This window comes from Epinephelus moara, chromosome 17, assembly GCF_006386435.1.
Source record: "Epinephelus moara isolate mb chromosome 17, YSFRI_EMoa_1.0, whole genome shotgun sequence".
Lineage (NCBI taxonomy): Eukaryota > Metazoa > Chordata > Actinopteri > Perciformes > Serranidae > Epinephelus > Epinephelus moara.
The window spans coordinates 17946843-17964877 of record NC_065522.1 but is presented as its reverse complement, the minus strand read 5'-3'; the positions used below and the strand labels follow the sequence as shown (position 1 = coordinate 17964877).

Sequence of the window (18035 nt, the reverse complement as noted above, 5' to 3'; positions counted from 1 at the left end):
AAACTGTCTTGGCCACAAATATGAAGGTGTAAGGAGTATAACACCAGTCGGCTGTAAGCTGCAACGTACTGACCCAGGGAAACATACACTTAACATATGACCTAAGGAAAAACATTGCTTCAAACCTAAAACCATTTGAAATGTCCACTTCATGTGTCACATTAACATGATATTGAGTTCGGAAAATAGGACCCCTGGAGGAACATATATCTGCCCCCGAATCAGCTAGCAATGAAATAATCCAGAAATATAACAACCAGGCTAAAAGTAGTGAACTCCTAAAAGAACTGTTGTGGTGTGGAGTTAATTACTAATAATAAAAATAACGCAAAATAGTTCAAAACATACACATATTTACTGTAAGTTAATGTGACTGAATTAACGCTTGAGAAGACTCAGTTTAGTTAGCCTGAACAAACTATTGGTTTTAGCATCATAATTAGCCGGTTAACTCACTAACCAGCAAGCCAAACAATGCTAACACACTATTACTCCACAATATACACATATTTCTGAATTTACTGAGTTGATATAGCTCAATTAATGTTTGCGTGTTAAGATCTTAGCACTATGGCCTGTAGCTTGAGAAGACTCAGCTCAGATAGCCTGAACAAACTGTTGGTTTTAGCATCTTTACTAGCCAGCTAACTCACTAACCAGCAAGCTAAACAATGCTAACACACTAGTACTCCAAAACATATACATGTTTCTAAATGCACTGTGACTTACTGTGGCTTAATTAATGTTTGTGTGTTTAGCTCTTACCTCCCAGTTAGCACTGCAGTCTGTAGCTTGAGAGGAGTTAGCTCAGTTAGCCTAAACAAAATGTTGGTTCGAGCATCATTAATAACCAGCTAACTCGCTAACCAGCAAGCTAAACAATGCTAACGTGCTAATACACCAAATAAACACATATTTCTGAATTTAATGTGACTTAGTGTTGCTTAATAAATGTGTGTGTGTTTAGCTCTTACCTCCTGGTAACACTGCTGTTTGTAGCTTGACAGGTGTCAGTTCAGTTGAACATATTGTTGGTTTTAGCCTACTCGCTAACCAGCAAGCTAAACAATGCTAACACGCTACACCTTTCCACTACCAAAGCTAGCTTCTTCAAAACTTCTTCTAGACGTGTTAACTAGACGGTAAACAATAGCAAAGAAATATAGGCTCCTTCCTAATTAGCAAACCAGATAAACACAAAATTCAACTGTTTTTGTCCAGAACAGAAGAAATAAATGGTGAGTTTCCATTTCTGATGCCAAACTCCGCTACAGTACATCAACTAAAATCCATCAGTGGCAACTAAAGCACCATTAACATTTTATGGTGTACAGCAATACATATAGTAGGTTATATTACAGTATGATTCCAATGGAGGCCGCAGCTAAAAGCTAATGGAGTTGTTGCAAGGTAACATTTATGTGTGCAAGCCCTGGACCAAATCTCATGAAAAACAAGAGCCAGTGTGAACTTTACGTATCTGGAACAGTAATAAAATACACCTAGTTTACACTTTAACCAAATTCAAGAGCCATCCATTAGCCTACATTACATAAAAACATTAGTTTATGTTTATGCAGTTTGAGTGCAAAAGTTTATAAAACATTTTACATAAGTGCAATCTTGATATGTGCTATCTTTAGTGTTACAGCAACCATATCCACAATCGACAAGTATGTATGCAATTAGTCTTATCTGATGACACTGATAACACTTGAGAAAAACCTGTCTTATGCTATCAGTAGCACTGAAACTTTCACATTTCAATTCAGCCAAAAGCACACATTACTCTGGGCCGGACCGCCGCCTCACCACGGCGATACCCAAAGACACAGTTACCAAGGTTACGTCAGCCCAGACCACCCAATGAACTCATCTGTCAGTCACTCAACACACATACAGACATATCCATCCACTCAGCCACCCACACACACACACAGATGTAGGCTACAACACAATACAACAAGGAGGTGGGAAGTGGGTGGAGGAGTCAATTCAAAGTCAATGCAGCTCCATCAAATGAGCCCTATTGAGACACAGGAAGCTTTTTGCTGCTGATTCGCTTTAATGTTTCCCTGTCTGCTTCTCTGTCACAGCTGATGGCAATCTTAGTAGCATTTCCTGTCACTCAGCTGGTAGAGCAAGGCACTGACACTGCTACGGTTGAGGGTTTGGTTCCCTCTAGAGCTGTATAGTGTAGAATTATGATATTATAAGCGGCTGTGGGGTTTAACTGGGTATTTACCCATGAACTGTACTTAAGTGCTATTTTAGGTACTTGTACTTAAGTATTATGCAACTAAATATAACTTTTTTTCTCCACTTCATTGCTTAAATAAGTAGTTCCTCTGTATGCTTTTACATATAAAGATCAACTTAAACATAAAAGTATGATTCGTTGCTCTAGATTTAACTACAAACTGATACATGATGCCATAAGACACTTTGGATTAAATGGTATTTTGTCACCACTGGATGAAATCTTATGTAGTTTTCAGAGGTCACCAAGCTTAAAGCTGTCACTTTAAGGAGTGCTCAAAGAAAATAAACTTTTGGAAGTTTTCTTGTTCACATCAGCTAAATATTGTACAGATATTACAGATATAGCTCATACTTTTGATCGTCTTCAACCACAAATCCTGCCCAATGAACAAGAAAGAAGCCATGTTGCCCCCTATCAGCCTAAATGACATCAAAACACTTTACTTTAACTCCCTTTAATTTTTAGCATTTATAAGCAAAATAAAAGCCTTTCGTAAATCATCATAACACTCCATAATGTAGTTTTAAGCAGATAAAAGTGTCATTAATGTATTTGTCAACTACTAACTCTTCATGTGGGCACCCACAGGTTTGTGTATAAACAGATGTTATCATATCATACTATCATACTGTTCTTTCATCTGCTTACAACTACAGTAAAGTGCATTTTAAACCATTTATTAAAATTAAAATGACAAACTAAGGAAAACAGATTCACAGTATAGTAAACAGCACTTATTTACCAATAAAAAATGAATTATTAAATGTTTAGATGTGTTTTTGGGTGATGAAAGGAAAGTCGTATTCCCTATTTGCTTGCACTCTTGCAGCAGCAGATGTGCCCCACAGCAGTACGAAGTCTTGCATAGGTGTGGCTTGAAAAAGGCCCGTCGCCCCAATAATCTCCTTATTTTAAATATTCAATAGCAGGGCGGGGTTTGAATTGCAAATGACTCTGAGCGGGCCCACTCAAATATGAACTGCTTTTTCAGTCCCTAGGGCTACTTATATATGCAGACTTCACACCAAAGCTTAAAAAAAAAAAATCCATAGCTCAGACAGAGCACAAATGATGCAACGTTGGATGTAACTGGAAAATTAAATTTCAATAATATGACATTTAAAAAAAGTCATGCAAATCACTTTAAAATTTTGTGTCGTGACAAAGAAAATATTCAGAGATGTGTCTCCTCATGCGACAGACTGAAGACACCCACAACGTGACGCATGGAGGCATAAAGGCATGTTGGAGACCTGTGCAAAGTGCGCGTCTCTACACATGTCTGAAAATCACTTTATACACATTTAAACGTTGAATTAATGCAACAAGCTGTGTTAAAATGTCATTTTAAACACATTTAAAAGTGGGTTTAAGTAGTGTAGAGTGGTCACATTGGATAAGCTGAGACATTTATGTGCAAAACATTCATGAAAAGTATCTCCTCCGGTAACTTTACAGGCAGAATGCATGAAAGCCGTTCATCTTCATCGTTTATATGTTGCATCTGCGCTCTAAATAAACCGAGTGGAGAAGCCACTTCACCTGAAGGAGTGTAATAATAAGCAAATGGGACTTACTCCTTGCGCAGATCTCACCGCCAAGGCGACTGCTACCACACAAATCCTGCCAGAGAAATAAACATTTCAGTGTTAGTTTCCCCCGGTGATTATCTGGCAGGTAGACTGCGCCGGAGCACTGCTAATGTAGCCTGCAGCCGCGACCAGAGCTGCGGCTGTTTGCAAAGCCGAAAACTTTTGAAGAAACCACTCTGGAGCGTGATTTGTAAGAGAAAAGCGACTTACAGGAATTTCATTTTGATCCGACTGGCAGAGGGGGAACCGCAGGTCGAGACTCGATCCCCTTGTCTTCACCAGCAAGGCACTTCAAACGCGCTCATCGACGGCTCCAAAAAACCCCTGTCATCTACCCGGAGACAGACACACACAGAAAGAGAGAGATAAAGTAGTCCCACCGCCAAACACACCCCGCATTCACACACACACACGCACAGCCTCACGCGTAAAAACACAACCAGCACGAAAGCTGCCTCTTTCTGTGGGTGATTTCTTTCATAAAATCAGAGCTTATCCAACTCACCAAAGTTGCAGCGGCGAAGTCGCTGCTGCGCTCTCCGGGTTGTTGCGCTTCAACTCAGCAGCGCACCACAGCAGCAGGGAGAGGAGGGGCCAACACATGTCATTCATGCCTCCATACGTTTGGCTACAACAGGAGATTTTACCCACGCACACAGATCATAACCTCGTCAGTCTGTGTGGAGCAGCAAAGGGGACTCATCTGTCCAGGAGAAATTTGTATCTGGTTTTAAAACACGAGAAAAGCAGAGAATTACAGAAAACATTTCATTATTAAAGATAATAAAAAGACCTCCACATATGATACTTAATTATGGGTTTATAAAAACATTAATGAACATTTTTGCATTTTTTCTTTCCTGTACCCCCCATAATATACCTAAAAAGTTAGTCTGTCTATAAACATTGCAAAAATTAGCACCACAATCTGTATAATAGTCCTGCCAGTCTCTATAAGGACATTAAGTCTGGTACTAAACAGTAACTTTAATTTAATCTCATGTGGTTGCATTATATTTCTGCTGTCCATCATAAATTTGCATGTCATAGTTTTCCTTTAAACTTTTCAAAAACAAAGATGCTGACATATAGGATACTGCAGTGTTTTCATGGCTCTGTGTTGTCATATCTATCTTAAGTATGAGATAAAATTTAAAATTTTGTTTGAACACCTCTGTCCTGATCTCGAAAGCTCTAAACATGGTGCAGACACTGAGTTACTCAAGCTGCAAACAGTTGCAAATGTTCTATTTTTGGACAACCTTCCTTGAGTGTGTCTTCAACAGTTTATCACAACATGTCAGTTTATCTAGTAAAAGTTTTTGTTGAAATTATACTCATGTTCCTGTTTAAATTTAATTATGTCTTTTAGATAAATGCATCTTTGTTCTCCTCGACAGCTTGTTTTTAGCTGTGGTGTACCACAGGGATCCTGCCTGGGACCTCTTTAGTTTCGCACTGATGTAAGAATTTGAAGGCATATTATTCATTGTCATTGCTCCTAGAATCAGTATATTACTTACCTGAACTGTACACGTAACCCTAACCTGAAGTCCATTGCCTATAGTAGAAAATGTTTAAAACTTAGATGCTCGAAACTTTCTTCAAAGTTAGCTAAAATTGGCCCATTGGATTTTGAATTCATGATCATCTTTGCAGCAATGTCAGATCCCGTCTATACCAGTTATACGGTGACAAATGGAAATGTGGTTCCTCATTGTGGGTGGAAAAACTAATAGAAACACCTGTCAGTATAACACAATTCAACAGCATCACAAACTTCAGACTCCAAAATTATCCGTTAAATTGTTAAACAGTTACAAAACATGAATCAAACATTATAACCTTTGGGAAGGTAGGGTTATTGTGGGACTGTTGTTGCTGGCAACTAGCTGTAGTAGCCTATTTATTTGACATTATGAGAATAAGGACATCAAATTACACACAACTGCAAAAATGACAATAACACAAAACTTATTTTTCTTGCAGTCCCTGATGTCCAATAAACTCCATGTGGTTGCATTATATTTCTATTGTCCATCATAAATTTGCATATCATAGTTTTCCTTTTAACTTTTCAAAAACAAAGATGCTGCACATATACTGCAGAGTTATCATAGCTCTGTGTTGTCATATCTATCTGAAGTATGAGATTAAGTTGAAAACTTTGTTTTAACACCTCTGTCCTGTTCTTGAAAGCTCTAAATATGGTGCAGACACTGATTTACTCAAGTTGCAAACAGTTGCAAATGTTCTATTTTAGTTTAACTTGAGTGAGTCTTCAACAGTTTATCACAACATGTTAATTTATCTACTAAAAGGTTTTGCTGAAATTACATACATGTTCTTGTTTAAATTACATCATGGCTCTTATATACAGTAAATGCAACTTCGTTCTCCCTGACAGCTTGTTTTTTGCTGTGGTGTACCACAGGGATCCTGCCTGGGACCTCATTAGTTTAGCACTGATGTAGTAATTTGAAGGCATATTATCTTTTTTCATTGCTCCTAGAATCAGAATATTACTTACCCGAACTGTACACGCAACCTTAACCTGAAGTCCATTGCCTATAGTAGAAAAAGTTTAAAACTTAGATGCTCGAAACTTTCGTCAAAGTTAGCCAAAATTGGCTCATTGGATTTTGAATTCATGATCATCTTTGCAGCAATGCCAGATCCCGTCTATACCAGTTATATGGTGACAAATGGAAATGTGGTTCCTCATTGTGGGTGGAAAAACTAATAGAAACACCTGTCAGTATAACACAATTCAACAGCATCACAAACTTCAAAAATTATCCGTTAAATTGTTAAACGGTTACAAAACATGAATCAAACATTATAACCTTTGGGAAGGTAGGGTTATTGTGGGACTGTTGTTGCTGGCAACTAGCTGTAGTAGCCTATTTATTTGACATTATGAGAATAAGGACATCAAATTACACACAACTGCAAAAATGACAATAACACAAAACTTATTTTTCTTGCAGTCCCTGATGTCCAATAAACTCCAAGTCAAACATCCCCTATTATATTTTAACTTGTGATCTTACACCACAAATTTCCCTTAGACCATACACTGACCTTTTTACATTTGTGGTTACTTAGAATTGAAATATGCAAAATTATCTTATTCCAACTCTTCAGAGCATAAAAGAACAGATAGCTACGATGGTATCGAACTTCGGAAGCACAAGTCAACTGCCCTAGCTCTATTTGGTGGGCATAAGGTCCCCAAACTCTGTGAAAGTGGTGTTTGAGATGCTCAGTGCCTTTTAAAATTCTGGCCTGCACCTGGCTCTTAATATAGTGAGAAAAGTGCATAGCCTAAGCCTTCTAGGAACAAGAGCTAAAACAAATAAGCTGAGAGAGAAGCTTGTCAAACAGATCAATGATCCTTAACTCCTGGTTACTCTATAACTTGAAGACCCTGAAGGCTGTCATCTGCATTTGAAATAGTTTTATACTTTCAGGACAAATATTTCATAAGAAAATAGGAACTTCATGTGTGTTTAAGGACATTTTGATGATTTTATCCATATAGTTTTATATATTATATTCAGTACCAGCAGTTGAATATGACTTCTCCCTCCTGCCCCACAAATTTCTTAGAAGAATGCAGTAAAATGAGAAGGAAAGGATGATGAACTACTTTTCTGAAGAAGAGTTTTTACTTTCTTCCATTCTGTCAACAGCATCCTCCTGTCAGGAGTCAAAAGTGAGAATTTGGCCTTTAATAATCTGACTGGAATGCAACATGTCCAGGCGTATAGAAAATGTCAAATAAAAGTTTAATGTCAAAGGTTTTTTTGTGCAGCCTCAGGCGCTGGGTAGGATTGGGGAGGCACGCAGAAGGAAAGCACCATATCCATCCGCGCATACGAGGTTCTAACATTAGGGGGATCTTTATTGTGGGAGAATGATGTGGAACAACATAAAATAATCTGTATTTGGATAGAATGGCACATGTTTATGGACTAATCTTATGGTGCAAGTCACCCTGAAACTTTATTTTAGATGAATTGTGAGTGATAGTGTAGGTGCAAGTGTGTAATATCAGTGCGCCCTGCGTGTGGGAAGTAGATCCGGCTGGGCAGGTTTGCAAGTCGAGGAGAGAAAAAGTTAGAGAGGGGGACTGCAGAGGCGCACGGTGCCAGAGCCAGGACCACTGGGAGCCTCTGCAAGCGCAACAACAGCCTACACGCCGAGAAGAAGTGCCTTTTCTTATTATTTCTATTTCACTGAGAAGCAAGTGTGCAGGGGGGGGAAGCAGGGCTATGACACGCGAGTAGAGAGCCGTAGAGTTTGAGAGTGTTAACGCAGGCGGATCCTTGTTTTATTCCCCCAAGATGAATAAAGACTTGAAGAGCCTGCGACAGCTCGCCGTGCCGCTGCTCTTCCTCGCCCTGTGCGTCGCGGTGCAGCGATCCGACTCTGCGGTAAGTGCCTTTCCATTTTGGTTCTGTTGCAGAGATTTAAAACCCTCTGGTGGCTTTTGCCCCGCAAGATAACCCTCATGAAGAACCCGAGAGACCTGCTGCTCTCAGTCAGCCGGCGCTGGGACACCACCGGCTCCCACAGCAAGCCCAACTATGGTTTATAAATAGAGTGGCTGCTTTATAACAAGTGTTTATCCTCCTGCTCTAATAATAATCCCGTGGCCGTTTCCGTTTTGTTGCAATGAAAATAATTAACCCAGTTACACCCCTGTGGTGCTGGGCTTTACCGACACTTTTGAGCGGCCCGTGAGCACCTTCACGAGCTCTGCTTTGTAGTTTCATGGGAGAATCGGACGGAGTTTCTGTCCTGCTCCCCTGCGCATCACGTTTCTTCCTCCCCTGCTCCCTGCAGCAGGAGGCAACCTGTAGCAACACGCCGACCACGGCGCACTTTTCTCAGCCTGCATCTGTTTTTTATGCTTGTGATCACTTCAAACAACCAAACGACACATAAAGTGTGTGGAGAAGCGCGGTGGTGCAGCGCGCAAAATCTTCCTCCTTCACACATTTGTCTGCTAATTAAAATATTAAAGTTAACTTCAACACCTGGCTGAAATAGGCTGTGCGTAATTTAGCTCGGTGACATCCATTTACATCCCAGAAGAGAGGGCTTGTGATTTTTAGCAGCGTTTATGAAGTTGTATCTCCCCTGCAGGTGTGTTTTATGTTGACAGCATCTTGTCACTGGCGGATATTGAATTATAGACCATAAACTCAATCTGTATTGCTTGATTTTGCTCCTAGCATCATGCAAACGTAAATTATGTGCAGCCAGGAACAGCAGAAGCACCATTTTTGGTGACTGTGACACCAGTTTATATGCGTCAAGCTCAGTTTTCCCCTTCCACTTGAGATGTTTTAGGAGTACAAATCCAGGAGGGGTGTGCGTGTGTTTGTGTTTGCGCATTCTTGCATTTGTTTAAATTAGCGTGTCCTGAGCCCGGCTGCAGCCCTCCAACTTTGACGTCCCTGCATGACGCAACTGCACCATCAAAGTCATCAATCAGTGGAAGCGCCTATAAGTCTCACTTCTCATGTAATATTCCAACAGGCTATAATCTATATAGGCTAATGAATATTCACTAGTCATTAATAATTCATGGTGCTAGTTGCATGCTGATGCACATGGCCCCGCCCACACACAAGGCGTGTCCAATCAGGCCTGCACACTTCCTGTTCATCATGAGCCTGTAAGGACTTTTTATGTTCCTATGCAAGGATAGGCTGCTGTTACATACCTCTGTCTCGCATCATGTGTTTCTTTGGCTGTATTACACCAAACAGAACTTCTAATAAGTTTAGAGTGAGGTCCAGGACAGTCCTCAAGAGGACAGTCTGCTTAATAAATAACAACCCAGGTGGCTTGCTCCTCTCAGTTTATGCATCTTGTCTACTAAATATACATCTGAACTTAGTGAGCTTCCCCCTGCTTTCCAGTTGGAGCGGCTGCCACCTGAAACACATCAAATCCTCAATATGCTGATTTTATAAAAGCTAGAAAAGTTAATACAGGGCAGTGACATTATTTGACATGCAGAATGTTTTCTAAATTTGTTAGGGATAAATATGTCCCAATGACAAAATGCAAACAATTATATAAGGATTGAAGATGTTCTAATAGTAGAATATTGTGTGAACAATCATGTGGAAGAAAAGTGGTATGTAAAGTAAAAAATAAAGTGGTCAGGGTGTCTGGTAAAGGCGTGTTTGTAGGCGTTGGTTAAAGGCATGACTTGCAGAGTGGCTGTTATAGTTGCCATGGAGATGGAGGGGGGTCCACTTTGCAACTAGGAATGTGGCTGACCCCACCCTCTTGATGAGGATGAGGAGGAAGAGGAAGTTCAGAGGGGAGAGGGTATAGATGGATAGAGTTTTTTTTAAAAGACAAAACATGGTGACTTCAGGAACAAAATTGGTTCACTGGCTTTCAGATGCATCTCACAGGCTTCATCTGTAATTGGGGTTTACATAGGCTCTGCGAAAAGCTAGTAAGGGGACCTTGAGTGAAGATAATTAGGATAAGAAAGATGTGAGTGATAGCAATTCAGTTTGAGGGATGCTGCATGTGGTGTTGCAAAATCATTTTCACACTTCCCTCCTTCCCTGTATTCCTGGTTATATCTGAGCTGCATCAGTGCTCTCACTGAGGCCCTCTAGTGGACGCTGTGTGTATGAGACGCACACCACCAAGTGAATCCTGTGGAATTCAGCTTGCTTTCATCATCACTGTTCACTCAAAACCACATATCTCCAAACTTGGTAAAGTTTTAAGCATACATGAAGTATTAAATTCTCATTATTCCACTTGTGTGTAGAACTGTTGTAATGCTTAGATAAGTAAAACCCTTTAAAACCCACTTTAAAAAAGTGAATTTTTACATCTGTAAAGGGTTGTCTTTGTCTTATAGTTCATTTAAAGCTGACATTTGGAGATACATGGTTTTTAACAGGAAGGGGAGAAAAAGCTTAACAGGGCTGAATCAGCACAAACATTCAAAATAAACACATATGCAAAGAGCTTTTCATTCTCATTCAGCATGCGTCTCATGCATCACTGTTTCATAGCTGTTTGGTCATGTGTGTGTGTGTGTGCGCTTTTAATCCTCGCCCAGATATGAATCTCTATTCAGCCAGGTGAGGGAGTTCAGCGGTAATGTATACCTGGAGGTTTTCTTTGAACCCGTCATGCCGCGCAACCACAAACACACACTTAATTTGATGCATGCTCTGCTGTGCACGTGCACACACACAGGTTGCCTCACCTCTTCCGTGACCCATGTCCCAAGTGGAGCTGTGTGTGTGTCTGTGTATGTGTGTGTGGTAGCCATAACATCCTCAGATTGCAGAGATGAATCCGCAATGTTTACTAACACCACAGAGATGAATCTGAGCTGTTCTCTCTCATGTTTGTCTCTTAGTTTGTTGGATTTTTCTCATTTTTCTGCCGTTGACTCGTCTTTTCTTTCTCCTGCATCCATCTATTCTTCTCACTGCTTCTTCCTGAGCGTAAAACAAAACAGTGAGTTAATAATTTGTTCCTCCTTGAATTTGCAAGGTGTAACATATTCACCTATTCAACTGAATAATCAAAGCTCCTTTGCTCTCTTTCTCAAACTTATCTCAGCTAACCTCTATCCTCCTCTGTTTCTGACTGTGTCTCCCTCCCATCTCTCTCTCCCCCATCTCTCTCGCCCTGGTTTCCCTTTGTGTCTGTTCTTGATGGCAAATTCCATCTTTATCTCACCTGCTCTGAGAGAAGGGCTCCTTAAACAAGCACAGTGCGGGCAGCAATCGCATCTACCTCCTTCATATAGTTACACATTATATAGGAGGGTATATGTGCTTGCTTTGTGTGTGCATGTGTGTGTGTGTGTTCCTGGCAGAATTCACACTGTGGTGTCAATGAGCTGAAGATGCCATTAGGATTAACAGGTGGACAAAAGTCAATGAGAGCTAACACCAAATGTTTAGACAGCTAATTACCTCTATCCACTATTTCACTCCCTCCTCCTCTTCATTCACAGTCTCTCTTTTTACAGCTGGAAGAAGCAGTATTTCGAAGTACACGTTGAAGTAGCCAGAGTACAAGATGTAATAATACCAGAATGAGTGACAGAAGCAGTAATGGTAATAAAAGAAGGGGAAGTAATGGGAGGGGTGGGAGTGAGTGTAGAGGCACTACTAGTAGTAACAGTGGTAGCAGCTGTAGAAGTAGAGGTAGTAGTAGTGATAAGAATTGTAGCAGTTGCAGAAGTACTATTGATTTTTCACACTAATGTAGTAGCAATAGTAACTGCAGTCAAAGCCGTATGCCGAATTGAAGTTGTAGTAGCAGAAAAAGTAACAGAAATAGCAAGAGTTTCAGTAGTAGTGGTAGAAGGAGGATAAGTCGTTTCAGAGGCAGTAGTAGTACCTGTAGACATGGTAGTAGCAGCGGCATTCATAGTTGTAATAGTACTAGTAGTTAAAGTCACAAAAGTAGGTGCTGCAGTAGAATGAGTTACAACAGTAGCATACATTGTAGCAGTAGTGGTAGTACTGTAGGAGGAGGACTAGCAGTGGCTACAATAGTAGTAGTTAGTAGTAATACGAGCAACAGTAGTAGCAGTAGCAGTACCAGCAGTAGTAGCAGTAGCAGTAGTAGTAGTATTAGTTTCAGTCGAAAAGACGTTGTTTCATAACATGTTGCAGTAGCATTAGCAGTAACAGCAGTAGTCTGAATTGTACTTCAGTAGCAGCAGTAGGTTACCTGCAGCAACAGTATTATATCAGTAACAGTAGTGGTAGTAGAGGAAGTACTAGTACCAGCTGTAGTAGTAATAGCATTAGCATACCAGCAGTAGTAGTAGTCGTCTGCCAGTTGCAGCAGTAGCAATATCAGCAGTAGTATTTAAGTTGGGAAGTAGTAGTTGTTTCATTACATGATGTAGCAGCAATAGTGCTAATGGCAGTAGTCTTGCTTGTTGTGTAGTAGCATTGGTAGTGTTGGTGGCAACAGCAGGCTAGTTATAACAGTAGTAGCAGTAGTAGTAGTACCAGTTGTTGAAGCATTCGCAGGTATATTTGGAGTTTAAATAAGTAGGAGTGTAGTGGCAGCAGAGACAGCAGTAATAGCAGTAGAAGTAGTACGTACAGTACCTATGGTAGTAGTGGTATTAGTAAATCAAACAATCTGACCACAAATATTTAGTTTCCCTTTCTGTTTTATGTTTTAATCCCCATTCTGCCTCATTTTCCCTCCCACTGGGGTCATAATCTCATTTAATGTCTTTGCACAAGATATCTCTTTCCGTCACTTAGTCTCAAACCTCATCACCTCCTCTGCCTCCCTCCTCCGCCTCCTCCTGCCAGTGTTAAGAGGAGTGTAAACATGGTGTGTTTGTTAGCGACCTCTTTATTTACTCCATCCATCACTGTTTGGTTTGAGGCTTTAAAGGTCAGCTGTGTCTTTTTTCATCCCCCCTCATCTCTCCATCCATCTATCCATCTTTCAATGTCTCTGTCTTATATTTTTGCTCCCGTCACTAACCAGACCACCATGCAGTCTGAACCTATTTTTACGTTGTTACGACCCTCTGAAGACAACAGCTCATAGCAGTGTTATTCATGGCTTCCCACGTGACACGAGCTGTAACCGGTCTTTGAGGGACTTAAAAGTTCTGAAACCTCTTTGGGGTCAGAAAAGTCGGGAATCTGTGATCTTCTGATCTGGACGGTTAAATGGCGGCCGCTTAAGGGTTTTGAGGGAACCTTGTCTTTGAAGAGAAGTGAGGATATCCAGATTAAATCAAAGCTCTTTGTGGATTTAGGCTGAATTAGGTCACAGATTAAGGCTAAAAAGACTTAAGTGAATGTATGGTAACAAACCGACCTTTACACCCCATTTTTCTTACTTACTGCCCATGATATGCTTAAAATGAAGGCGTAGGTTTTGAAATTTGGGGTGTAAATGTCTTTAATTTTGTCAAAGTAAAAGTCCTCTGCTACTTTCATGTTTTCACTGGAGGGACAAATGCACATGTTCGAAATATTGAGGGGGGCATGTCCCTTGTGACCTTCCCGAAATCTACTCATATGTTAAAAAACAGTTAACTAGTGTGGTTGGTCAGTGTGTTGGACTTCATTTTTTGGCATGTTTTTGGCGTTAAATAGAAATTCCTGTCTGTTTTCTACCCATAAGTGTGTAGTCCTTTTCTACTTCAGGAAATGTAACCTCAGGCCTCCCGGAATCTGAATGTTAATAACATTGTGATGTTTGGAAGCAGGTTCGTCTTTGTGTTTATACTGCATTTGAAACTTTGTAGCTACAATCCACTGAAAAGGTGAAGGCAGGACAGACCTGCTTGGTAGGTGAAGTAAACCGTTTTGGGACGGAGAACTTTTTTATAGTATTTGTATTGATTCCATGTCGTGTATATGTGTACAAGTACAAGTCTATAGGGCACTGGTGAGGCCAACACAAGCTAGTTTGTGGCACACTGTGACCCCTTCCTTTCATATAATCTGCCAGATGGTAAGAAATCTGAGAGTATATCTTTGGTTTGTCACTGACTTGGCCCTGACATCTTCACGCCCTCACACCCTTTGAAGTTTTCTCTCTTGTAAAACTGAAAACACTCCCAATGAAGCATAAATCTCACCTTTGTGTGGATCCTTCAACTTTGTAACTGCACCATCAGTAGCTAGTTGCTGTGGGTGTTTTATGCTTTTCGGCCACAGGGGGGCACTAATGAGCATGGTACAGCTCTGCTAAGAAAACACCACGCTCAGAAACAAAGAAAGATTTTAGCGAATTATGCTTCATCGAAAGAGGTTTGTAATGGTATTTTTCAGTTTCACAAGAGAAAAGACTTCAAAGACGACAACCAGCTGGTTTATTTGTTACATGTACGTTTGAAGTCTAAGGGCGCATTCACACCAGGATAGTCTTGAGTCTAGACTTGGTTCGATTAGGCGGGGAATGCTGAAAAATTTCACACCTTCATTTGGTTCGGTTCACTTTCACAATGCACTTTTTAAAGTTGACCAAACCGCCTAGACAACGTCACGCAGATACAACAGCTGCTCATTTGGGGGCGGTATTGCCCAAAACGACCAATGACCAGGAAGGAAAAAAGCAGTTTGAATGAGCGTTCACACCACTCCAAACCAACCGAACTATCTGTGGAAGCGGCCATGGTTCGTTTAAAACGGACCAAATAGCACCAGTGTGAATAATTTTTCAGCTTACAGTAGCTCATTTCAGGCTGTGGTTGGATAACCTTAAATGCTTTTATCAGTCAGATCTTTGGAGTTTGTAGAAAGTCCTGCTGATGTTGATTTTCTCAGTTCGTATCTAGTAAAGTACTTTGAATGAATAATAAATAAACTCTTTGTGAGATATCCTAGAGTGATGTAAGCTTGCACCCATAAGGGCGTTTATATCTGAGTCTGTATCTGATTCATCTTATCTGACCTCCTTTGATCTTTTCACATTTAGAGAGTGTCTGTCTTAAGACAAACAGAAACACCGGAGATATTTATGTGGGATTGAAGCTCGATTTGGGAACAGAACATTGGGTCTTAAGACATTTGTTTGTCTGTTAGCTAGATTTGGTTCTGGGATCAGTGTTTGGTGACGATCCAGACCTGGAATTTGTGTTTTAGTGTTTTGTTTTTTCTTCTTGCATTTTTAGCCAACTTTTATGTTGTGTTCATGTGCTGATGGGAAAGTCAGACATCTGGGAATTCAATATTAAACTTTAGACAGTGTTGATCCATGTACTGTTTGTCAGATGATCCAAACCGGAAGGCATTACGGAGGCGGTGCTGTGATCGTAGAATAATTATTTATCATAAATGGAGTGTTTCTACTTTTTTTTGGAAGTTCTGCATCCTTTTTTTTATTGTAAAGTTGTCAAACAACGGCTTTTGACTTACAAGAGGATAGATTTTTTTCCTATGAGCAACTTTATGTGAATTTTGCAGTGTGTGTTTGTGTGTGGCTGCGAACCAGTGGGCTACCTGACAAGTCCACCTACACAGAACAGTCACAAGACATGCTGTCCTTTTCTGCTCGTGCTTCCCTGACCTTCTTTTCTTCATGCCTCCCCCTTTTTTATGAGGAAAAAATTAAATTTTGCAGCCCAGAGGAAGCGCAAAGAGCTGCTTAGGGACAAAGCGAAATGAGACGGAGGAAGAAAGAGACTCATCGCTTCAGGTGGGAAGCAAAGAAAACAAACAATAAAGTTCGACTGAAGGAGAGTTATTGGATGCAAAAGGAAAACAATGGTTCAAAAGAGCAAATAAATACAGAGGATGATGCAGGTATATAAGGTTGAAACAAATCACATATTTCTCCTCCAAGCAGCAGCATTTATTGTTTTGCATTCTTCCTCTTGGAAAAGGGGGGGGCGAGTTTTAATCTGTCTGAGATCAGCGGGTGACCTTGATTTACAGATGTCTACTTCTTCCTCTCCTTTCCCTCTCACCTGCTGAAACTGCAGGCTGCGGCTTATGCAGCTTCCCCTGAAGTACTTGTTAAGAAATATTTGTGAATGCAGTTCGACCCAAGCTGACTCGCCTCGTCTTCACATCACTCAGCACCTTTTTATTACTATCTGCAGTGCATCCACTCCCCTGTCTCCTGTTTCTCCACCAGCCTTGTATCTTTATCTTCTTTTAAAATTGGAAGCTGGATGTAAAACACAAACTCGCCTTGTTTTCAAGCTGTCGTGTGCTTTAACTCTTTCTTTTCTCGTTTCCACTTTCATTAATGTCGCTCCCAACAAAGAAGAATACAGCCACAATGCAACTTTAGCATCTCTAAAAAGCAGCAAGAGATCATTGTTTGAAATTCACAAATTACAAAAATACACCCTGGGCTCATGACATAAAGTTATGTAAGCTAGGTTTAGTCAGGTAAAGTTAAGTAGGTTAGATTTAGGAAAAGAAACATGACTGGGCATCGTCGTGTTACTTAGTTAATGTAAAGTTACGTACGTAACATTAAGCTATATCGGTCAGATTTACGAATGATAGGTAACGTAGAAGATTTAGGAAAAGAAACATGGTTTGGGATCTACATTTTGTATGCTTAACATAAAGTTATGTACTTAAAGGTCCAGTGCGTAGGATTTAGGGGGATATATTGGCAGAAAATAGTAAGTATGTTTCCTTTAGTGTATAATCACCTGAAAATAAGAGTTGTTGTGTTTTCGTCACCTCATAATGAGCAATTAATATCAACACAGGGAGCAGGTCCTTGTTTATGGAGATCACTGTGTTGCTCCACCATGTTTCTACAGTAGCCCATAGTGGACAAACCAAACACTATTCCAGAGGGGGCCATTCGCGGTTTGTGTTTTTGCATTTTTGCATCAGCCACCATCATAAGTAGCCCATCTGCAATGAGCAGCATTGGAGCAGCACTAGTTTTTAATGTGAAACTGCTGTATTCAGTATTTTAACTGGTTTAAATCACCGGGTCTGTTAATTTTGAAGATGAAGAGACCTCTGCAGATAATTCGGCTTCTGGTGAAGACCTGAAGGTCTGGATTGTAAGTTCTCAGAGGAAAAAGGTGACCACACATTTTTAGCTAGTTGCATCCTACAATTTTAAACACTAGACGCCACCAAATTCCCTTAAATCTTACACACTTCACCTTCAAGGTAATGTGACAATGATAGCGGGATAGCATATCTTAAAATAACTCAAAGTTCACTGGTTTCAGGCAGGACATGATCACCAGTCTCCTTGGGGAAAGTCCTGTGTTTGTTTGACCCATCCATCACCCCAGCCAGTGTCCTCTCATGGACTCTTTATACCACTTTATACTTTACTCTTGTTAGGGCAAGTTACAAAATTTATGTGAATTCTGAAGCAGTCAAATTTAATAGCTAACTCCAAAACAGTCATGCAACCAACCATCAAATGTGTGCAGTTTTTGGTGCAACTGTCATAAACTATGACAAGAACAAAACATTATCCAACTTCTACTCAAGTCAAGCCATGTCACAAATATCTCTAAATGTATAGGGGTAATGTGACAATACCTAGAATGTGATTTATTTACAAAATCATTTGAATAAATACATTAAAAAACAATCACTTCAGTACTTCAGGAGCACATGTGCTGCTTTAATAATAAAATAGGGATAAGGATAGGGTTACAATCAAGCATGATAACTTATTTTACCCAT

The 18035-nt window shown here is 40.2% G+C and overlaps 2 protein-coding genes across 3 annotated transcripts in view; one reads left to right on the top strand and one right to left on the bottom strand.

Annotated features, from left to right (window-relative positions):
- col4a6 (collagen, type IV, alpha 6) overlaps nucleotides 1–4496 on the bottom strand; it is a 132269-nt gene extending 127773 nt beyond the window's left edge. For both annotated transcript variants that reach the window (XM_050067715.1, XM_050067716.1), the window contains exons 1-3: nucleotides 4361–4496; nucleotides 4066–4186; nucleotides 3841–3886 (exon numbers count right to left, since the gene is read on the bottom strand). In XM_050067715.1, coding sequence (XP_049923672.1) covers nucleotides 3841–3886; nucleotides 4066–4076 — 57 coding nt within the window. In that variant the 5' untranslated portion in view covers nucleotides 4077–4186; nucleotides 4361–4496. The remainder of the gene's footprint in view (nucleotides 1–3840; nucleotides 3887–4065; nucleotides 4187–4360) is intronic.
- Nucleotides 4497–7965: 3469 nt separating this feature from the next.
- The window catches only part of col4a5 (collagen, type IV, alpha 5 (Alport syndrome)), a 56538-nt gene continuing 46468 nt past the window's right edge, over nucleotides 7966–18035 (top strand). Inside the window, exon 1 of the mRNA XM_050067717.1 lies at nucleotides 7966–8294. Within this exon, the coding sequence (XP_049923674.1) occupies nucleotides 8205–8294 (90 nt within the window). The 5' untranslated portion in view covers nucleotides 7966–8204. The remainder of the gene's footprint in view (nucleotides 8295–18035) is intronic.